The sequence below is a fragment of the Thunnus albacares genome, chromosome 7 (assembly GCF_914725855.1).
Source record: "Thunnus albacares chromosome 7, fThuAlb1.1, whole genome shotgun sequence".
NCBI classification, from domain to species: domain Eukaryota; kingdom Metazoa; phylum Chordata; class Actinopteri; order Scombriformes; family Scombridae; genus Thunnus; species Thunnus albacares.
In genome coordinates this window covers 16338662-16363324 of record NC_058112.1, presented here as the reverse complement: position 1 = coordinate 16363324, position 24663 = coordinate 16338662, and the positions used below count along the sequence as shown (strand labels likewise).

The following is a 24663-nucleotide window of genomic DNA, read 5'->3' as shown; positions in this document are numbered from 1 at the left end:
GATGGGAAGACAGATAAAGAGAAGGAGATTAAATGGGCAAGGACAAGAAATTGCCATGAAAAAAACCTTGTACATGGAAATCCATGGTAACAGTCATAATGGCTGTCTACATGGAAACAAACACAAAGAGGACAACAATTGAAAATGAAAGAAGTGCCACAGTTAAGAGGCTGAAAACCTTGGCTCGGGTCCATGTTAATGCAGTGGAGGTAGGAGCAAAAAGGAGGAGGGCAAGGGGAGAGGAGAAGCGAGGGGTGGTCTGTAGAGTGACATGAGAGGCGGTATTTCTTAGAGGAGAGCTGGGGAGAGTCTTACAGAGCCTGTCTGGGAGGCACAGCGCACTTAATCCAGCTGCCTGGGAGGGAGGGAGAGAGATCTCAATGCAATCTAGAGGAGGGAGTAGGCAATTTTCAGCCATTCAAACTGATATACACTCAATACATTACCAACCACACACACAATCTTTTCCTCACATACATACACCACACCATGGCAGGTGCCCTGTGCCCAGATCAGTGGCAGTGGTAGAGACCATCTTAACTGACTCACTGAGGTTTGAGCTGAGGTCTGGATCCTCTCTGACTGTTAGAGCGTGAGCAGAGTTAGGAGCTTCACTTTCCCCAGTGCAGCAAGACCGCACGCCAGGCACGAGGCTCCCCACTCCTCCCCTCTCCCACTCTGCCTTTTCCTGGGCTTCTGTCCAGAGAATGACTGGCTCCTGTGGACCCAAGAGGAGCAACGCAGCCTGAAGATACTGTACACATCTCCAGCTCTGCCTCCCTGCTGGAACAGACAAATGCAGTGAGGTTTTTATAAATCGGCAGCAACAACACCTTTGTGGGATTCATTTTCTTTCATCAGATCAGAAAGAGTGGATCTGAGCTGGGCATACAGACAGACAAACAGACGGACTGACATATGGACAGAAAGCAGCAGGCACTGCGGCGTGAATGTAGCAACTGGACTTCTCTTCTCCCTGGTTACTAAAACCAAACAAGGATAATAGACAGAGCTATCCTGTCCACCAAGGTAGTGGGTGGATGCAGCTTTCAGCAGACGGCTATAGGGGAAAGCACAGACTGTATAGAAGCTGCAGACATACATCTACTTGATCCACATTGTGGTGATGATCAGAAAATGGGCTGTTACCTTTAAGTAGACTCATTTTGGATTGCTATACTTAAGCTCATCCCTTATTATACAGTGTTTGCAGGGAGTTGCAGAGCAAAGAACTGTGGACTTTTTCTCTTTTCATAGACTTTGCTGCCCATGTTGAGCGTACTTGCAGGCTTTCTGTGTAGATGAACGTGGAGTGTGTGCCTCGATGAGGATGGCAGAGTGCATAAGGACTGTGTGTGTGACACTGATGCTGCTGTATTTGGCTCCGCTAAGCACGGCTCACACAGCACACAGCGTTTACCCAAGGATACGGCTCTCCTACAAAGGTAAGAAACACATAGTGTGTGTTTATGTGTTTGCATGTTATTTTTATTATAATTTTAAAGTTTGGCAACAAATTGTTATATTGCACAAATTCAAATGTTCCAATGTATTGCACCAATGTAAAGGTGGTGATTGCAGCACAGTGTGTAGAACTGTCAGGAATAGTCAATGCAGCCTGAATAGAAACTTGCATTCTCTGCTCAGTGCCTTCATGGCAGATTGAGAATAAGACAGGTGTAACAGTGCAAAAAGAATTTCACACTTTAATTGACTTCTACTTTAAATTTATTGCAGTATATATATTTTTGTTAGTAACAGTGAAATGATTTAAATGCATTCATAGAGATAGTTGTTATGATCAAGGTGAATTTAACATAGTTTCTGACATGTCTTTCTCTTCAACATATACGTAGAATGCAAGTGTAATGGTGAAAACTAGTGTGAAAACACACTAATACCAAGATCATACTGTGAGTCAGTAGAGAGGCGGCATCCTCTGTGAGTGAGTAAAAGAAGCCGCAGGTTATCATTACCATGTAATGAGATGGTCATCCATCAAGATTTATGTTTTAGCCTGAGAGAAAAAGTTACCATGCAGAGCTGGATTGGTGATCCTCTGCTCTGACACTGTGAAGTGCATACATTTTTTTTATTGACTGTTAATGCTCAAGGAGCCTGCTTGTGGTTTGTTTTGGTCTTTTGGCCACGGTGGCTGAGAATCCACAATGTGGCTTTCTCTCATGCTATAGTGGCGGAGTGATGGAGGAGGTATTCAGGCTTGGGAATGGATGGTGTTGTGTATGTGTCTGAGAGAAGAAGCGTGTGTATGTGCGTGTTTACATGTGTGTGGGAGTGTGTGATATAGATGTTCATGCACTGGTATGCAGACTGATTGTTGTGTATCTCTTGGACAATAATGAGGGTTTTATCTTTGTAGATAAAACTCTTGAGTAAACATTGCCTTTTTTCTCACTGCTTCTTTGATCTTTATAGCAACTGAAGGTGGTGATTCCACATAAGCCTGTTAGTCATGGTTGAATATAGGTGTGGAATTTGGATGGTCGATAACTCATAAATACGGCGCTGTTGGTCCTTTATGAGAGTTGACAAGTCTGGTTCATCAGTTACATCTTTGAGGGGGGTTTGGTGTTTATTGGTATGTACTGTAAGACTTACTTACATAACTTTTTGCAACTTGTGTTAGGCACAAGAAAATGAATACATTTAGTAGGAAACAGAGAAAGACACAATGAAAAGTAATAGAAATGGAAGTAAAAAATAAGGAAAGACAAACTAAGACAAAAACATTAGAAAAAGAGATTTGGACTTTACGCTAGAGTAAATGCAAAGTTCATATATCAACAAAAGTGCGCAGATTAGTGCTGATGTATTTAGTAATAAATGCCACATCAACATCTGTTATGATCATGACTTTCATATACTGTACCACCCAATTCATTAACTGCCTGAAGGGAAAGCTGCTACAGTGATTGACACTCCACCTCTCTCTCCCTCGCTCTCTTCTGTGATACATGTTCTGGCTAGCACAGAGCGCTATGAAAAGGCTTCAGTTGGATCCTATCATTATGGAATGAAAAACAACTAAGCCTTAATATATGCCTCATGGGCTTTGCCAGTGATTTTTGCACACACCCTTAAGTTCACACAAACTCATACAAACACACACACATGCACAGGCGGAATACTGTGAATTCTTCACATGCCAATGACTTGGATGCGGTTCACAGAGATGAAGCGGGATGTGGTTTTAACTATTCACCCTTAGGACAAAGAGAATATTACCATAACATCTGGTATCAAAACAGTATGGCAAAAATAAATAGATTCTCCTCTTTGAGAGAAAGCTTGATAATGGCAAGGAAATATTTATAATATCAGTGCTGAAATTCAACCCGCTTCTTGTCAGATGGGCTGATATCAAGTGTGGGATCAATAAAAATCTCAATAAAATATCAACTTTCTCCTGGTTTCTGGAAATTAATTCCTCTGGGCACATTATCATGTGTTTCAAGAATGACCTGACAACAAAGCATTATGGATCTCTGCATGCTTTGATGTTAGCCACACTTCACACATGGTGTGCAATTACTATTCTCTTCTCTTTCATCTATTCTTTATCTTCTTGTCTAGACTTCTGGGCCAGTAATTTTTTTTCCAAATGCATTTGATGCACTTTCATCCCAGGCATCCTTTCATTTGCTTACACCCCCAATTAACTCCAGTTCCAAAAGGTTGTTACCTAAATCATGTGGAATATTGAATTACAATCATAGACTTTCTGCTGTCTTTGGAGCAGACTCGACCCTAATCTTTGGCTGCACATCTTTCAAAGACTTTAAACACAGGCTATTGATGGTAATATGCCTAAACTGCTTTTGGCCAATCAAACTCCTTAATTCCTGGGCCATTATATGTAGAAATACCCTGCAGTGAGATTCGTTCACTAAAGAATTGAAATGAGAACGTTTGTTTTTGTTACTATGTTTGTCCCTTTAGACACAGTTTCATTAGTTTTGAAATTGCACTGTCCTAGGCTCTTGGCAACAGCTTCTTCAAATTCTCCAGGCCTGTGGAGTGAAATGAACTCTACTTTTAGAACAACCATCAATTCTGCTGCTAATGGAGCTGTTGCACAGCTAGCATGTGTCAGAATCACGGCAGGTTGCAGGTAGGTGTCCCGACATACTTACTTCTCTGCCTCTACAGCACTGTCATCATGCTTGGCTTGAGCTGCAAAGAATGTGGTGCAGCAATTTTCATTATAGTGATGACCAAATCAGACCAAAGTCATTTACAACAACTTTTCTGCATAGTTTAATATGCTAGATAACATAGTTATCTTTGTGCTTACCTCTGAAGGTGAGGTTGTGTTGGACATTCAGTTCCTGCTCATTCAGTCACGTTAGTTCATTTCAATCCAGCAGTGTTTTCAAACAACTCAGGATAATGCATACTTAGATACTAGGGGTGTGCCCAAATATAAATACATTATTTGGCAAAGCAGAAATAGAGGGTTTTTTATGAATATTTGTTTCATACAAATATTTTGAAAATTATTTGTTTTCGAGAAGAAAAAAAACCCATGTCAAATGCCAGCATGCAGGTCGGTTACATCGCCATCTCAGTCTCTCTCCTCTGCTCCGCTGTTACGTCTATCAGCCGGCCTCAATGAGGAGAGTCACATCCACCTGCTACATGATGCACATTTCCTTATTTGGACATCGTTCCTGGAGCTGGGGGTGTTCACCAGAGATAGAGCTGAGCTACTGACACACACAAAGTGCTCCCAAGGGACTGTCCATAACCTGTTGTTCCCCTTTTCCTTTCCACAAAGTTATGTTGTAAAAAATAGGCAATAAATGAAAAGTGCACAGCAATAATCTCCTTTGAAGTTCTTCCCTACACTTTACAAGGTGTGCTGTCTCTGCGTTATGAGTGTATAAATAGGTAGAGGTCTGTCTGCAATGAGGCGATGAATAAAGTTTTAGCTCAGTAGTCAGCACAGTTGTCTATGATCTGGGAGACTCCAGTTTGAGAGCCGGTGTGGGGACCTCCTTTGTAAGGTAGTTTATTCATGAACACTTATTGTAACACTTTAATTTTCTAATCATCTTTCCACTTTTATTCAAATACAAATACAAATAATTTTGCTGCCTCAACAAATATAGATACAAATACAAATACTGGGGCCTCTGCACACCCCTACTAGATACATAATAATAGATATCTATCCTATCCAACTACTCTGTCAATGTTTATTTACAGCAGAGAAATCTGTTCATGAAAATATAGAAAACAGCAACATCAAATCTAAATTCTTCCCTGAGTGAGTCTAGGTGTCATCGCTTCTGTTTGCAGTAAAAAGAAAAAAATACTGGATTGTGATGTGAGCAGTGTAATGAAAAAACAAAATCTAAAAATGTTTTTCTCATTCCTGAGAAATAACACAAGTTACAGGTTATTATTGCAGACAAGCTTGTCTCTCATGAAAACATTTTTTCAATTCAGTAAAACTATTTGTCAGAGCAGCAATGGCAAACACATGGAATAAAACGTGACCCCTTCATAATAATTAAATTGACCATGCATACACTAAGCATGTATGCCATGCCAAAGACATGTTTACCTAACAGTCATGATCATTTAGTAAGATATAAGCTTTTCTTAAGCTTGTCTGTAAAAGTGAATAAAGTTATCAGTTGATGTAAAACTCTTCTGACTGTATATATCAGCTTATATAAATAAAGGCATCTCCCAATTTTAGCCCAACCTTTACCTCATAGAAAATTCAAACAAAAGATGCTTAAAGCACTCAAGACTGAATTTAATCACACACTATGTGAGTGTGTGTCAGGTGTACTAAAAATGAATGAATGAGAATTTAAGCACACACAGTATAGTGAGGCTATTGAAAATACTGGCCAGCAGCAAATGCTAAAGCTTAGATGTTTTTTTTTTCTTTTCCTCCACATTTACTGAAAATAGATGAGATACAGGCATGTGTGAACACAGTGACTACTCAGGTAGTAATTACAACTGTACCAATTACTTCTGTAATTTTAAACCTTCCTCTTCAGAGAAGAAAAAACTTTCTCTATATATTTTACAGTCTTGAAATGATGTGGCTGTAGGTGACTTTCCTCTGAGGTTGAGATGGGGAATACCAGTATGGCCTAAAGTTGTGTCTGACAGTAAAGGGGGGATTTTTATCTTATATTTTTTCTACTTAAAGCTAATGTGCAAAGTGAGGAGTTCCATTAACTTTCTTCCACCTACATGAGCAGAGACCTATAATTAACATTTACTACGTTGGATCGTGGCCATAAGGCAGTCATACCTTAAATCAAACCACTGGAAAATGGATGAATGGTGACACCTTTTAGGTCAGCAAAGTCAAAAGGATATTTTTTCCCGTCTACCCTTCCCTTCCTTCCACATTCACCTCTCTCCCTCTTTCTCATTTTGTCTGTGTACATCTCAGCGTCCTTTTCTCTCCCATTGTGTTAGGTGTGTGCTCTCCAGTTCATTAATGAGATGTCCAAAGGGGAAGGCAGCTGGTGAAAACCTAATATCCTTTCTGACCTTTTCCTGGTGAAGGGACCAGAGAGAGGAGATGAGTTAAGTTTGTGACATGGGAAAAGAAGGGAAGGCACAAAGATTGTTTGAGTCTTCTGAGTTTATGTTGCAATAATATTATAGACCAGAAAAACAGAATGAAGGATGGTAGGCACTTCTGAAATGCCAAGTGGATATTGTTTATTATAGGCTAGTAGTTAAAAGAAAGCTAAGCTTGTCTGTCTTTATTTGACTTTGCTTTTGGAGGACAGAGAAGAAGCAGAGAGGAGAATGGCTACACAAGTTGGAAGTTAGCAAACTTTTTTCTGTGCTGTATTCAATAGATATTAGATATTCACTGCAAATGACTGTTCATGTGTACTTTCACAAAAATCCTCTCCACACATTAATGTATCGAAAAGTAATTTTAATGTGGAATGACACTGATACATTTGGGCTCTGAGGTCATACTGTATGCATGTATGGTTGAGGCTAGGGTTTAATCCTGGGAAACAAGATTCCTGGGAATACTCATCCAAACCATTTCCAGTTTCCCAAGAAATATAATAATGGGAAGAGAGGAAAAACACTTTTTCAAACAATTACAACATACTGGAATATATTTAGAAAATATGTAGGCATACAGTTTACTTTCTTAAAAGATATATGCAACAACTGTGTGCGTGTGCAGGTGGAACACACTGAAAGCTTACTGTAATTAATAAACACAAAGACCCATTAATTCAAAGCCCATACACTTGTGACCTTTTGTGATTGCGCCATGACCGTTAATGCAATTAGTATGGTAACTTCCTTTTGGCCCACCGAATTCATCTGTTGTAGGCGCTACCATCACTAACACAACACAATGTCTGCCACCAGCTTTGCGTGGAAATACTTCTGCTCTGTGAACAAGTGATCAAATGTGCCAGAGGTTCAACAATATTTAACCCACTGAATTTGCTTAGATGAACATTGCACAATGTTGAGGTAAAATAAAGAAATGCTCTGTTAACTTTGAGTGATCATTGGCTTTGTTACTAGGCTATATCTAACATTACTTGACTATTACAGAGGGCTGGCACCAGCAGCCTCTGAACACTTACAGAATATGGAATCCATCTCAGTTTAATAGAATTACTTTGAATGAGCCTACTTGCTAGGAGTGTGCCCGAATACAAATATGTTATTTGGCAAAGCACAAATAGTGGGTTTTTTTTTAACAAATATTTGTTTCATACAGATATTTTAAAAATTAAAAATAAAAATAAACTCAGTCTCTCTCCTCTGTTCCGCTGTTACATCTATCAGCATGTCTTAATGAGGGGAGTCACATCCACCTGCTACATGACGCATATTTCCTAATTTGGACATCATTCCCAGAGTTGGGGGTGTTCCCCAGAGATAAAGTTGAGCTATTGACACATGCTTCATGAACAAGCTTCATGAACACTTATTGTAACACTTTAATGTACTAAAATTAAAAGCGTAATAAAAACAAAAACAGGATTTTTAAGCCTTTTTCCACTTTTATTCAAATACAAATACAAATTCAAATACAAATAATGTTGCTGCCTCAACAAATACAGATACAAATACAAATGCTGGGCCCTCTGCACATCCCTACTACTTGCTTTAATGAATTTCATTTTTTTATACAATGAAGAATTGACAAATAGCCTATCAGTTCCATGAGGCTGTTGTCAGGTCACAGATCACAGGTAATGAACATTGCATTTCATATTATTCATATATATTCTAGAGCGAAGTTCAAGCTGCATTCAAAGTTTATATTAGGCTATGTTCATTCTAATGTTGAGTAACATAAATGGTGTTCTTTTGCCTTACTAATTACCACCAGTACCACCAAACAATGCTCTAAAGAGGTCAGGTTGACAACCCATAGGTTTATGCATATTTCTTCTTGTTAAATTTAGTGTTGCTTGAAATATGACCAATGCGTTTTGACTGTAGCTGAAGTTGTCACGTAAAAACAAGCCCAGTTCCCAGGATTCACAGGATAGTGTGCTTTGGGATAGATAGTATCTCATTTTCAGGAAAAATATGAATCCCTAGTTGAGGCAGTATGGCCTGGAACAGAAGATGATAGACATTGTTTAAATGTCAGTCAAAATGTCACACTCCTTTATTTGGAAATCCTTTTTAAAAGATGACACATGAATATGTTTGTGAATGTCTGTACTGTTTGATAAATAGGTATCTATTGGAGTTAATCAAAACATGAACTGCCAGTTGTTAGGGTATTCTCCTGATTTATAATATCAATTAGGTTACAGACTTGCACTATGTCTTTATTACAGAGAAATAGAGAAACACACTTTGCTCTCTCCCTCTCCTCTCATCCTGCTTGGACACTCCATGTGGCTTTCATTTTCCTCCGTGACATCATTCTCCCCTACACAAGGGGATTGTGGAACACAAGGCCATATACCGATAATGGCATAACACAGTTCTCCAGCTCCTGACCCCCACCCCCAGGGGCTCCGCAGTCTCGCTCCGGCCTTAACAGCACAAGGAGAACAGACTCCCTCCTTATTCCTGTCCCCTTTAACTCCAGTTCATTCCAATAATTCTCTTTGTTTCTGTTCCAGCAGAAGTCCCATTACTCAATGTGTAAACATAGACTTTCTCTGGACTTCTCTGGAAATATGAAACTGCTACCACAAGTTTAACATCTGACATGAAAGTTTAGTATTGGCAATAGATCAAATTATGTTAGCAAATTTAATTTGTGTTTTTAAGTTTTTTATGATCTCCTGTGTGCATTTATCTTGGTTTCTTTGACTAAAAATGAATATTTCCCGCCCTGCTGCTAAGAGACCTATAATTCAAAGTAGCTTGCTATTGCACACACAAACACACACATACACACACACATATTGTTCTTCCTGGTGCAGGAAAACACTGTTTCCATACATGGATAAAGAGGAGATCAGAAAGTTTATTTTGATTTCACTTCACCAAATCTTCTCAGGCATCTCTCAGCGCTCCTCAGACAGCCGATGAAAGTGTCTGTCTTGAGGGAGTCCTTTTTCTCTGTGTTTTCCATTTGAAGTGGGATCACAGTAGGGCCATGTGTCTCCCTGGCTCAGTTGCTGATGGAGAAACACCCTCCTCCTTCTCCTCCTCCTCTCAGTTCCTTAGCTGATGGCTAAGAAGCGCTCGCTGGCTGCAGACAAAACTTGGAGAGCAGAGAAAAAAGACATAGAAAGGATAAACGGAAATCCCCTCTTTCTCTTTTTCAGTCTGGGCAGTGGCCGCAACTGTCTGTAGCTGGTGCACATAATAACAGGGGAGAAACTTTTTAAACAGCATTGTGCACACCTAAGCATCTCTTAGTGAGTCAGTGTAATCAAAAGATGCACCAAGTGCGTTTTATAGTAACTGTGTAATTATGTGTAAGTCAGCAAATTAATGAACACCTTATTTTATTATAAACTTGATTATAGTTTCATATACTGGTGTTTCTCTCTTTTTCTTTCTTTCTCACGGTGGTTACTGTTAGAGTTTCCTCCTTTTGATTAATCAAATGAACAGGGAATGGAAACATCACATCTAAGATATCATATTTACCATTCTACATATGTAAACAATCCCAGAGTGAAACCTATCTGCGTGAGTGTGTATGTGTGTGTTTGAGAGAGAGAGAGCTTGCACATGGCTATGCATCTCATCGTGTGTATGTGTCTATATGCATCAGCTGCCACTCATCATTATTAACAAAGACAAGTGAAAAGTAGATGGAAAATGGGTTTGGCATATGCACTGTTTACTCCATCGCTTTAAATAGGCATCTGAGTCTGTCAACTAAATAAGTGGTAGCAGATCTGACTTCACATAAAGAAAGAGCTGATTGTTCGGGAGCCAGCCTAACACTTATAGAAAAGTTGGAGTGGAATGTTATAGTACCGTCCTTGATCTAAGTTCAGCTTAACTCAGAGGCAACTATGGGGAGATATAGGGGGGAGAGAGTGTGTGTGCACAAGAGAGAGGAAGAGACAGAGAGCTGCAAGTGTGTGTGGATTAGATAATTACAGGAAGCATGTCTGAGCCCTGGCAGAACACCACTGCCACATCCCCTCAGTCTCTGCCACCTAACCACCCGAGATCTAATTCTATTCAAACAAACAGTCGCCTGTTTCCACCATAGAAATATTAATAGCAACAAAATATACACACTCACCCACTCCTCTGTGGATACCTAATCCTATTTTAAACAAATAAAATCTTCCATGGAGTGTATGCTGTTGCTATGAGTCATCTACAAAATGGGATAAACACACTCTCCTTATATCTTGGAGATCAAGTATCACTAAAAATATACAGATGTTAGAAAAACATATCATACAATTACCCCCTGCAACCCCAGCATGTAGAGACACCTCAGCATCATTTGAGGTAGTTGAAAGGTTTGCACGTATTACAGTCATGCAGTCTTTTTTTCTCTCTCTTCATTTAAAGAGAGTTTGCTGAGGAATAGTGCATGGATGGCATAAGTTGTGCATAAAATAGAACACATATAGAACACATTTGAGAACACAGCCTGTGCAATGCTGGAAGCCTACTATAAATTTTATCACAAACCGTAGCTTGTCTGCTTAAATCTGTCTGAAGTTTCTAAAGTTCTGCTAACACACTCCAGATCCCCGTTTCTACTTTTACAAGGACACCCAGGCCAACCCGTTTGTGTGTTAATGAAAGCTTTTTCAGGCCAGTGCAACTCACAGGAAGTGCACACCTGGGGGTGTGCACTGGGGCTTTAGCACTTAGTTTAAATCTTTCACCCTCAACCCTGCTCTCCAGAAGCTCACAGAGAGCAGGTATAGACGAGGTGACTGTCAGGTTCAATCAGGTAGATAGAAGTGGGTGTGTGTTTTGCATGTGTGCATGCACATGCAAACTAACTGAGAGTCTGCCGGCGTAGAATATGAATAAGATACTTTAAAAGATCTGTGGAGTGTGTGTTTATATTACGGCTTCCTTTTTTTAATAGGATTTCAAATCACCTAAAGGAGGACTGACAGGGAGTAGCTTGCAATCTCAAACTAATGTCTGATTAAGAGAACGGTTCCGTTTCCTGTCTGATAAAACTGCTTCCTCCTCGTAGAAAAGACTGCATACATCAAATGGCCCTCTCAATAATCACAGCATCTTTCCCAGGACTCATATGTTCCACTTTTTCCCTGATTCTGAGGAGAATCTTTATAGTTTCCAGAGTGTCTTTGTGGTTGAGCTATGTCAAAGGTTAGCAGTAGTCCTTATAGCAATTTAATGGTATGTGGTGCTTGGGAGGGCTGCTTTGAACTTCCCTACATACTTGTTTATGAACTTTTAGTGATGATAAAAACAAGATGTCTATAACTGAACCAATGACACACTGTATGAGAGTAGCTGAATTGAGTGAGAGGAGGTATAGGTGCCACATGGGAGGGAGAGATGAGATGAAATGATAACCCTGCTGTTGCTCTCTGCCATTCTCTGGGGAAGTGATGAATCAGAAACATATGTTGCAATGTGCCCTTGGCCATGGGAGCAGTTGGGACTTAGGCACATGGAGAAGAGTTAGAAATCCCTTGAGAGAGGGCTTGGGTCAAATCTTACGGGTAGCTAGCAAGATATAGTTTTCATTGAAAATATGAATTTTAATCTTGCTTCTTGTTTGCTATCTAGCTAAATATATGTAGTGCTTCTGTCGTGTTGTTATAATTTCTATCTTGTTATGTTATTATCTCTACAGAGCTTTGGCAGCTGAACAGGACCTGGGTGTTCCAGGGGCATGGAACAGCTCTTCAGCCCCAGACCATGCTGTTGGATGATGGCCATGAGAGGCTTTATGTCGGGGCCAAGAATACTCTGTTCTCCCTAAGTCTGGACCGGGTTAACACACACTACAGAGAGGTAGGCCTGTTTTCACCCCCCATGCCCCACCCCCACCCCTGCCTGCCAGGTAGTGAGACACATTGATCTCTTTCACCCATGGAGCAATAAGTCAGCCAAACTGGGTGTGCATATGTGTGTCTGTCTGTGTGTATGTACACAATGCGTAGTTTTGAATTAGAAACTGAAATAGCATGGTACAATACCCTGTCAGATTATTTAAGCAATATGTGCTCTCACATTCTTAAAATGCAGTGGAGATAATATTGTTTGGTCAAATTTTCAACTATTAACCTAACTTTGTAAATATTTTTTTTCTTTTTTATATTTTAAAATGAAATAACACTGTTGTAAACGTAACTGTCTTCTCTTTCAGATCCAGTGGGCCAGTACTGAATCTCAGATAGAGGAATGTTTGATGAAGGGGAGGGAAAAGGTAAGGGACACTCTTTACAGATTAGTAAAATATAACTGACAGCATGACTGCATATGTTATCATCTGAGTGCTAATATTAGTGTGGTTGACGATCAAGGGCAAAGCATAAATGCCCAGTTGGTAATGTGAATTAACTTTATGTGCATTTATAATAGTATAATTGATGTATTCCAGTTTGTGGGCAGATCAATTATAGAGATAGATACTGTCAGCATGTATGGATTGATTTACATATCTCACTGTGCTCATTAACCTTTGTTTAACCTGAAGTATTGATGTTATTGATGATGCAGTAAAAGCCTGGCAATTTTCCATTTCCCCATCTTCTCTGTGTGGCCTCAATCCTCCCTCACGACCCTTCTACCACCCCCACCCCCAACCCACTCTCCCTACCCACTGCTTCATCTCTGTATTTCCTCCAACAGTCGGAGTGTGCAAACTATATCAAGGTCTTGCAGCAGTACAACCAGACCCATTTACTGGTCTGTGGAACAGGAGCCTTTAACCCCATCTGTTCCCTGGTCAGGGTGGGACACACAGGGCAGGTGAGTCCCAAGGACTGAATTTGGTTTAACAGCCAAATATTTAAGTTGTATTTTTTAAAGTCAAACAGCACAGTGACCTGACATTTTGGTCTGGTTATTTATTGTGGAAGTTTCTTGTTATGCAGTGTTTTCCTTTGCCTGTGCACCAGATTTTCACTGTTAATGACTTGCAGCAAAACAGCCAATCATTCCAATGAAAATGTTGCAGATTTCTGTTATGCAGCCAGCCAAATTTTACATTGTACTCTTTTACTCTACACTCTTTTCTCTTACATAAAACCTTGTATAGCCAGAACCTTCTTCACAGTGTTTTGGAAATATTTTAGCCAGAAGCTCTTAGTAACTATTAGTACAGCTTGGACCTGAGCTGTTAAACACACAAGCTACAAGATGAGTTTATCCTCCTAGCAACACGGAGTAATGTGAGGTAGAGCTGGAAAAGACAGTGAGTGAGAGAGGGTGGAGTTTTGTTTTCCTTGCGGGGAAAGAATTTGCCACACGGTTCTCATTTATATTATAAAAAACTGAAACCACCACCGGTCAGGTAAAATGGGCCAGGTGCTGCTTTCTTTAGGAGGGATTTGGAGGACAGGAAAGACTAATGTTCTGTCTCTGTACTCTAGGGTCAATTCAAGTGTGTATGTCAGGAATGTTTGTGCATACTGTTGGGCATGCAAAATTGCCTGCATACATCTATGTGAGCATGATTGTCTAGACGTATGACACGTATCTCCCAGATGTCAAACACTGAGCAGCCCTTGGGTGCGTGCGTGTGTGTGTGTGTGTGTGTGTGTGTGTGTGTGTGTGTGTGTGTGTGTGTGTGCGTGTGTGTGTGGGGTGTATTTAGAGAGAGAGGAGGGGAGAGACCTTCTCACCCTGCATTCCTTCACTGGTCCAGTAGATCGACCAGGCCAGTTACACCTTTCAAACAGGAACCACACTCAATCATCACTCATATCATTGGAATGCTCATAGAGTGAGCAAAACTGGATCAGCTATGGCTGGTTGCTTTATGTATATGCAACCAAATCTCTCTTCAAGCATGAATTGCCTCACATAAATTTCCTCTATGTTGTATGAGATTACATCTTGTCTAGAATTACCATTAAGCCTGAGCTGAATAATATTTATGTAACGATAAATTAAGATAAGGCAACCACTGGCTAAAAAACTGAATATTTATGCCTACTGGCTCTGTTATTTTAATGAAAAACACCCCATGTTTCCGAGCATGTATGGTGATAGTGATTCAACGTTATTTTACCTATTTTCTGTTCAGTTTTGACAGATCACATCATATGATGAATGAGTTTAACCCAGAAACTGACTTCTGTTACAGTCACGCAGGGTTTTAGTCACAGCACAGTGGGGTTCCTGCTCTACTCATAAATCAATGACATCCTCTCTGATCTGCCAGTGACAGTCATAAACACTGTGGTGGCCCACAACATATGAGCTAGTTCTATAGGAAGTTGAGGTCTGTCTTTATGTGTGTGTGTGTGTGTGTAGGGGGTGGGGTGGGGGGGGGCGTCTGTGTTTCTGCCACCTGCTGTGCAAGGCATCAAGATCAGAAGAGTAGTAGTTAACTCACTGTGATATAAGAGCATAGCATAGTGGGTTATACAGACAACAGTCCTTCATTTGGTCATCCATCACTCCTTGTCTCATCTATCTTCACTCCTCCTTCTCATCCATCACTTTCTGATCACTCCTCTCTCTAATTCACCTCTCTCTTTCTCACCTCCTGGGGTTCGTCTGGATGTTGTTAAAGGCTTTGTACGGGTACATCTTTTGAATATGTGCTTGCAACGTTTATGTTTCTGCATATTTGTGTGTGAATAACTTTGAACTTTGTGCTTGCCTGTGCGTGTGTCTCTGTGTGTGTGTGTGTGTGTGTGTGTGTGTGTGTTTGTGTGTGTGTGTGTGTGTGTGTGTGTGTGTGTGTGTGTGTGTGTGTGTGTGTGTGTTGTTCACAGGATAGGCGGTTTGCTCTTGAAGAGGAGAGTATTACAAGTGGCAGAGGACGTTGTCCGTATGACCCCAACAGTCCCTGCACATCTACATTCTCCAGTAAGAACTTATCACCTCACCAACACTTGTGAGACTACAATGTATGTTTTCATTTCAGTTGGGTGAATACATAACATACAATTCCACTGAAGAGGTTTGCTCACTTTGTTGACATCTAAGGATCCAATACTGCCATCTTGTGGTGCTTTTTCATGCCGGTATTTTAATCACAGTAAAAGGGGTTTGCAGTTTTGATAACACATATCTTGTTATTAAGTTTCTGCTTGATTGTGTGTGTGTGTGTGTGTGTGTGTGTGTGTGTACATTAGGAGGAGAGCTGTATATTGGCCTGTACACTGACTACTGGGAGAATGACGGTGCTTTGTGTCGACTTAACAACCAGACCTACACACGCACTGAGAGAGACGACAGGCAGCAACTCAATGGTTGGTGTATATTACAGAATAATTACATGTCCCTTATAGTCTGCTGCAAATAGATATACCTTATAAAAAATCCTAAGTTTGTTCTCAGAAAATAAATAAAAAAATGTCCAATAGCGCAAACAGTAAGATGTTACTTTAATGAGATGTTATTAGGGCCCTTCTTTCTCTTCGTCTTCTTCTTCTTCTTCTTCTTCTTCTTCTTCTTCTTCTTCTTCTTCTTCTTCTTCTTCTTCTTCTTCTTCTTCTTCTTCTTCTTCTTCTTCTTCTTTCATCTTTATTGTTACGCCACTTCAACCCTTAATTTGACCCCCTAAACATGCTCAAAAACTCACCAAATTTGGCACACACATCAGGTCTGGAGAAATATTTGATAAAATGTAAAAATTAACTCCTAAAGTGCCAGAATGTGCTCTCTAGAGCCACCTATGTAACTAAAATTACGGCCCGTAGGAATGTCGTAGAGAGATCAAACCAAAAGTCAATTATTCATCTCATCAAGACCTACAAATCATATGCTGACACCCCGACCTAAATCCAACAGAAAGTCCGCAATTAGCCTTTCAAAATAAGACTTTGCCCCAATTTTGGCCCCCGAACAAACGCTATCTCCTCCGAGGGCGTTAATGGTATCGGCTTCAAACTTTAATGGGTGACTTATGACACTATGCTGAAAAAAAGTTGCTAAAAACTTTGTAATAACTCGAATGGTTTGGATTTAATAAGCCCTGAAAGTTGCAGTGCCATATCACACCTTACAATGTAAACCAATGGGGAGGCAATCTATGGGCATGAACTTTGTGTCAAACAGAGGCTTCTGACGTCAAAACTATAAGTCTGACCACTTTAAAACCTGTATCAATGTATTCGCAATGAAATTTCCTACCAAGAAATGTGATTTTTAATGTAAGCTTTGGCCAAAGTAATGGGATTTATGAGGAGATTTCACAAAACAGCGTACTCTAAAATCATCCTCTCCAACTGCTCCTGGTGATGTCACTCACTCAGTGCTGTGAAACATTCTGCAATACACACTCATTATAAAATCACAAGAGGAGCAAGAAGACTTTAAAACTCACACTCTAATATCTCAAAAACAATAAAAGATAGAAAAAACATGTAAATTCAAGATTTGTAGGTCAAAGTCTCATCACTCATTTAAAGTTCAAATGAAGTTTGTATCTAAAACTATGTGGAAGCAGTAAATGTTCAAAAAGGTGTGGGTTCTCAAATTCTCATCCTGTCAATCAAACTTTCAAAATAAAAGCACATCACACTTGTAAGAAATATCTCTCATTTTTAAAAAGCAAAATGATCTGATCCCGACCGACCAGAGTGCGAGGTCCCGACCAATGCTGCTTGAAGCTTTAATTTAGTTTGTGTTTTAAATCTATTTTATTCATACATATAGGCCTATATATATGTAGATGGTCTCAGACATGACTTGACAAATATTAAATTCTTTTTTCAGACCTGCATACCATAAAAGACGTGAATTTTTACCATATGAATTTTACCAGCTTATAATGAGCATACTGTTTTCTCCACCTAGTGACATCAACAACCTCCACTTTTTAACCTTATGTAAACTTTATGTTTCACTGCAGGCCTTTTTTGTTACAAATTCTACTTTCCACAGAACCTAACTTTGTGGGGTCAGCAGTTATCCCTGACAATGATGACAGGGATGATGATAAAGTTTACTTCTTCTTCACTGAACGAGAGATGGATGCTGAGGGGGCGAACAAGGCTGTGTATACCCGTGTTGGACGAGTCTGTGTGGTAAGAATGCAAATGCTGTGCACCTTTTCTGGACTTAAACCAGCCAAAGCCAAAGTACTGACAGTGCCGTCACAATTTATATCTTCCCTCATTTCTCAGAACGACCAGGGAGGACAGAGAATGCTGGTGAATAGATGGAGCTCTTTTCTGAAAACTCGTCTTATCTGCTCAGTGGCTGGACCCAATGGCATTGATACACACTTTGATGATCTTGGTAGGGCTACGAGGACATTTTTTTTGCATGTCATCGGATTTATTGATTATTAAAGCGATAGCTTTTTAGTATCCATCTGTCAAGATTTGTTGAGGTGGGAAAGTCAGAATGGTACTGAGGATTTTTGTTGCTATATGTGTCTGTGCTGCAGCAGTGCTAACAAATTTATTTTTTTATTTTTTTATTTAGTAATGAAGCAACACATCACAATACTTGAGATTGTTTCTATAAGATGTACAGCCAGCAAAATTTACTACATTTCATGTAGAGTGACACTCATTACCAATTTTCACTTGTTCAAACTACATGCACATCACTTACAACTTCTTTAACAGACAAGACTAGACAAGTACAGTTTTGCTGGACTGTGAGTGAACCCAGGTTAGTGACTATAAGATCAAGTTACTCAGCAATCAAATCAAACTGCAGATTTGCAGAGCAGTGTTGGTAACTCTCTTCAAGGGAAAGTAGTTAATATCTACCTAAAAAGTTGACTAAGTGTTGTGGTTATATAAAGATACATTTACATGAAATTATCCAAATGTTAGAACTAGTGTTATTTCTCACAATTTTAAGTTTATTTTAGGAAAACATTCTCAAATAGAGATCCTCTGTCATCCAGTAATTTTATTGGATGTTAGAGAGGGTGTCCCATTGGTTGGTCTTGAAAATGTTGCTTATGCACATTTGAGCAATGTGTTTCAGTCATATTAAGACCTTGACTTAAAAAGCACCCAAAAAATGTCAGTACTTTAACAATACTATGAATTTGTAGCCATATTTGCTAGCAGCTTTGCGTGGCTATAGTTAGGCACAGCCATGCTTTGAGCTAAAGTCATTATTACAACATACTCACAATGACAATATTAACATGCTGATCTTTAGCAGGTAATGTACCACATTCACAATGACAATAGTTGTCAAGAAATTTCACTAAAAAAACACAAAAAAAAATTCTACACTTTGTGTTTCAGAGGATGTCTTTGTTCTCAGAAACAAGGATGGGAAAAACCCAGAAATCTTTGGCCTTTTTAGCACAACAAGGTGAGTGGAGGAAGACATCAGCATTTCATTATTCAGGCACAATTTTGTTATCCATTAAATTACCAATAAAACCTTCTTTTGCAGTGCTGTGTTTAAAGGCTACGCTGTGTGTGTCTATAACATGGAAGACATCAGAGCAGCTTTTAATGGTCCATTTGCCTACCGGGAGAGACCTGAGCATCGCTGGTCACCTTATGAGGACAGAGTCCCCTACCCTCGACCTGGATCTGTGAGTTTTAATGTCTGAATAAAGTCATTTTTGTGGAACTTCATTTCTTGATGCTCCAGCATTATGCATTCACAGCACTCTCCTTTAGTCTGTGTCCGTGACAGGCGTCCTTAGAGAGGGAAAGTGTTGTGAGCATGTAGGACACTCTGGTGAATGTCAGCACTGTTGTAGCTACATCAGCAGGTCATACAGGGACAGTCTGAGCCAGACTAAAGCATGTCAGCTTTTTTTCTTTTTCTCTATAATACAGACAGTGCAGATGCAATTAATGACCCTCCTCTGTCTCTGCCTTTGCTCCTTCCTTTACTCTGAATTCTTCTTTAACAGTGTGCCAGTAAAGTGAACGGTGGTGGCTTCTCCAGCTCTAAGGACTTTCCTGACGAGGTTTTGCGGTTTGTGCGTGCTCATCCTGTGATGTATCATCCAGTCCTTCCCCAGCATCGTAGACCTGTCCTGTTGCAGACAGAGCCAGGCAGGAGAAAGCTGACCCAGATTGCAGTAGACAGGGTCCAAGCCCAGGATGGACACTACCATGTTCTCTACATCGGCACTGGTATATACATACTGTGAAGAATGAATATCCACTGCAATAAGCTTATATATGCATATATGCAACAAAAATGCATATTAGTAGTTGCAAAATAAAATTAAAGGAGGCACTCTTAACATTTAACACACATGATGTGACATTTTGATGGCACACAGTCACACTTTAAACAAATATTAGTATAATACTGACACTTGTTGCATGCTAAGACAATTTTGAACCTGAATTGATTTAGGAAATAACACATTTTATTCATTCATTTGATGTCAAGGCAACTACATTAACTGTAAAACTTTTGTTTAAGCAACAGTGTAACATTCATGCCGAGTACTTCTTCTTTTCATTAGATGACTCAGTGGTGTTGAAAGTTATCACCATCTACAACAAAGACACAGACACTATGGAGGAGGTGCTGCTGGAAGAGCTGCAAGTATTCAAGGTACTCTATTTTTAGCTACAAAATGTGAAAGCAAATTAGACTTTGTCACCACACAAATTCTGCATTTTACTGCATATTTATCATAGTCCATTACTGCTGCAGTTGCACCATTAGAGTGACTGTTTAGAAAACACTGCATTGCTGATTTACTTCATTTACATCATCAGAGGAGAACATGAATGGTGTGATATGAATATATCAGTTCTACTTAGAGCAGTTATTTGAAAACTAGTATTAGGGGCAAGCAGTGACTGCTGCCATTTTAATTAAGAAATAATTTTGGATGGATAGAAGCATGACAGGAGGGCTCCAGTGACAAAGAACTATATGCCAGCTCTTACTGGCACTTTATTCTTACTTTATTCTAACTTTTGATGAACCACTGATTCAATATCATTGTTGAATACTGTAAAAGCAAAATATTGTCTATTTGCAGGTGCCAGCACCAATAAAAGAGATCATAATATCACCAAAAAGGGTAAGAGGAGCATCTGAATCCATATACTGTTGTTCATACCTGCAATTCTGTTGTTTAGCCACAAGATGATAACATTGCAACACTTTGCTTTACTTTGCATTGACATTGACAATTTTGATGTACTGTAGCCTACTTTTGTGAGCCTACTAAGTAGCCCTGCTAGATGAGGTAAAAACAGAAAGGATATGTAACATTTGATTCCAATTAAATTTTGTCTTGATATCAATGGTCCATGTTTTTGGGTCCACAGCAACAGCTGTATGTGGGGTCAGAAGTGGGTGTGGCCCAGGTCAGACTACATCAGTGTGACCTCTATGGCTCAGAATGTGCTGATTGTTGTCTGGCCAGAGACCCTTACTGTGCCTGGGATGGCCTCACCTGCTCCAGATACTATCCCGCTGGAGTCTACACGAAGAGGTAACAGCACACAGCTCCGAAAGAAGGCCTGTTTTTCTTCTTCCTGCAGATGTGTGTGTGTGTATGTGTGTGTGATATCAGCTGTTCACACCTTTACTAGTACACCTCTGTTCCATCATAGCATCTTGCCCTGAATGTCACAATGCTCTGCTGCCAGACTATCAAGCCATTATCACAGGCACTGAGAGACATGACAGCCAGGTGTTATGCAATACTGATCAGTATGCACTTGGTTTCCACCCTTCTTCTTCTTTCAGTTTTTCCCTCTCTTTCTCCCTCTTTCTTTCTCTCCTTCCCTTCACTGATCCCTCACGCTTTCATCACATGTTCAAAATTTCTCTCTCTTTACTTCCCTCTCTTCCATCTCAGCAGACGATTCAGGCGGCAAGATGTTCGTCATGGCAACGCTGTCCAGCTGTGCAATGGAATGCAAATTGATGGTTAGTGTATAAGTGACTGTGTGATTGGTGTGTGTACGTGTGCGCAGACTAGACTGTGTGTAGTTATGCAGTTATTGGCATCTGAAATGTTGTCAAACGAATACCGTAAACCGCAAGGAAACGATGTAGTTCTTCAGAAGCACTAGACAGAATATAAATACCAACTCTTATGTATCATTGCATTTGGCTAAGGTGAGGTTAGTGCGGTTTTATAATGGATGTAGATTGTGGTAAAACAATCCACTCTTTGCCATCTCACTTGCACAGGCACTATTTGTTATGATCTTTTATGATGTGTATGTGTATGCTTGTTCGTAGATGAAAAATGGCACAGAGCCGAGGAGAGGCTGGTGTACGGTGTCGAGAGCAACAGCACTTTACTTGAGTGCGTCCCTCGATCACTTCAGGCCAAAGTCCTCTGGTTCTTACAGAAAGGAAGAGAGAAAAACGAGGTGAGTTTTATGTCCCAAAATATGTAAAGAAATGCAAATGCAACCATATAGAAGACACTACACCATACACATGAACAAATGATATGAAATTATACAATACATTGGAAAAAAGAAAAGTATAGTACAATTAAGGTTCCAGTTACAAACCCATATCGTATTCTTCCTCTCACTAGTCTCACTAGTCATACACATAGTTTTGATTTGACTTTAAGCTGATATTTCTGCTGCTACCTCAGTTTTTGGCAAAAATCGACATTTAAATAGTGAGGTCTGTGGATTTTCCTGAGGACATTGTTTCTGTTTTTCAAATGTAATGTTTCAATGCACCACAAACTAAATTCAGTTCTCCTTTGTACTGGAGTGGTATGCATCCCAGCAATATCTCAAAACACTGGGAAATACATTTAAAAGAATCTTTATATCTTAAATATTTAGATTTAGATATGCAGTATATATTACCATTAAACAAAAACTGGTATAGTTATTTACTTCACAGAACCTTAAGTATAGAAATCACTGTATCGAGTGCACTATTGGAGGACTACCCTGCTTTAATTTATCCTTTTTTTAATTAAAATTCTTCTAGGGAGAAGAAAAAAAATCAGCAGCATTGCTGCAGTTGTCTGAATCACTAGAGTAGCCTTAAAGAATGGCTACATCACAGGCTAATACTATATATTCTTTTGTTTTTTTCCTCCATGTAGGTTCGAAGTGATGAGCGAGTTATCATGACCTCCCACGGGCTGCTGTTCTTACGTGTGAGAAGCTCTGATGCTGGTGTGTATGTGTGCCAGACAGTGGAACACGGATATGTGCACACATTATTACGTGTCACTCTACACGTGCTGAAAGGGGAGAGGGTGGAGTCTGCGATCCACAGAGCTAATGATGGAGAGGGAGAGAAAGCTGGAGCTTCATGCCACCCCCCAATGGGCTCCCTGCCAGGCCCAAGCATCAGCCCCAGGGCTCTAGTGCCGTCCTCAGTCCCAGGCCCCCACTCCAGGCTGTGGTACAAGGAGTTCCTCCAGCTTATTGGCTATGGGGATGCCCAGAGAGTAGAAGAGTACTGTGAGAGAGTGTGGTGCTCTGATAAAAAACGTAAAAAGACCAAAAGAAGATATGCTCCTCCAGGTGGCGAGAAGAGAGGGAAAGGGAGGGGAGAGGAGAACTCCCACAGAGCACCCAGGCACACCTTGGACACCTGAGGAGAACAGAGATTAACTGCACATACACATACACACACACACACACGCACACATACATAGTCTAAAGGTCAGACTCACTCAGTGTTTGCACCATGTAAAAGGTTTTCACTTTGCTTTCAACAAGAGCAGTAACGCACAAACAACAGTAGCCAGCTGTCTCGCTACTGTAGCTACATTTATTACTCAATAGTTTGACTATGCTGTTACCAATTATTTTAAAAATACTAATTATCTGGCGCAGACCCTGAGTAAATACTATAAACGTCAGTGTCAGTGCAAAGCAGAGGCCCTGGAATGAGATGGGTGACTGATTACACGACATTGCCTCTGATCTGAAGAGGCAGAACATATATATCAGCTCCTGTGGACTGACCCAGCCCAACCCAGCTGTCAATCCAAACGCACACAGAGACTACTTCACCAAATCTCTGCTCTATCTCTCATTATGGCTCAATATGACTCTTACTGTATCAGTTATGAGAGAAAACAACGTGTTAAAAGGTAATGGCATTCTTTTTTTTTTGGTACAATGATAACTTATTTTCTTAGTTTCTACTTTAAGTTCTGTAGTTGTTTAGATGTCATAAACTGGAAAAAATAGTGTTGTTTTTGTACAGTGAAAAATGCTTTGAGCTTTATGATACTGCTTTGATTTTAATGTGGTCATGGCTGTGGTGTGTGTGGTTACAATAGCCACAATTCATACAGTAAAATGTTGCAATGCCACTATTATGAATATTTGAAACATGTTTTAATTATAATTATGCCCTCAATGAAAGTAAGTACTATTTAAGCACTTGTAAACCCTGTTACAGTAAACCAGTGGATATTATTGTTATTTTAAGTGTCTACATTTAGATCTGCAGTTGTGGTCAAATGTACCAACAGTATTGTGTGTATTGTATATTGTATTTATCTAAAATTAAGGGTGGTCTTTGTGTGCACATCTGGTAACTGTGTATTCAAAAACTCACCCTTCTCTGCTATCCCCCCCTCTTTCCCTTAATCTCTCTCTCTCTCTCTTCATCTCTCTATCAGGCCTTACTCCCTCTTCACCGCCCCATTTGTTTGTTTGTAACAATGTTGCAGATGGGATTCATAATTACCACCACAGACAATAATGTAGAACACCACATGTCCCTTAGAAGAGACAGACAAATAAATGTTAGGGTGACCATCCAAGCATGTCATTAGGAAAACTGATGAGTCAGCCCCATGAATATACAGCTACTCCTCAGATGACAGAAACATCAAAGAATCTGATGTCAACATGAAAAGTATTGTAGTGGATATGTTAATAACAGAGTCTGGGGGAATCACGTCTTGTTCCATGTCGTGCCTTACTTACTTATCTCTCGGTTTTGTCACTTTATAGTTTGGATCTGGCTGTCTTTACCACATCCATAATGTGGTAAAGACAATAGCTTGGTCTCTGTCAAGGCCTTATACTCTTATCTTCACTCATCATTCTCTTTGAATGTTTTGAAGAGTTTTGACTTTGATTGAAAATGCTGTGTCTGCTATACCCCTTATAAATACCTGCCATTAAAAAAAGATGGACCATC

General features: G+C 39.9%; 1 protein-coding gene across 2 annotated transcripts; it reads left to right on the top strand.

Moving 5' to 3' along the window:
• Positions 1 to 353: 353 nt before the first annotated feature.
• On the top strand, positions 354 to 24663 carry sema3e (sema domain, immunoglobulin domain (Ig), short basic domain, secreted, (semaphorin) 3E). Of its 2 annotated transcripts, none has more exons than XM_044357677.1 (17): positions 354 to 1445; positions 12278 to 12438; positions 12794 to 12853; positions 13279 to 13398; positions 15375 to 15468; positions 15738 to 15854; positions 17491 to 17633; positions 17733 to 17847; positions 18822 to 18891; positions 18976 to 19120; positions 19448 to 19673; positions 20015 to 20106; positions 20543 to 20584; positions 20835 to 21001; positions 21374 to 21441; positions 21760 to 21893; positions 22598 to 24663. In XM_044357677.1, exons 1-17 carry the CDS (start codon positions 1325 to 1327, stop codon positions 23096 to 23098), a joined length of 2376 nt encoding a protein of 791 aa, XP_044213612.1. In that variant the 5' UTR covers positions 354 to 1324; the 3' UTR covers positions 23099 to 24663. The 2 variants fall into 2 exon arrangements, with proteins under 2 accessions (XP_044213612.1, XP_044213611.1); XM_044357676.1 differs by having other exon boundaries at positions 21371 to 21441.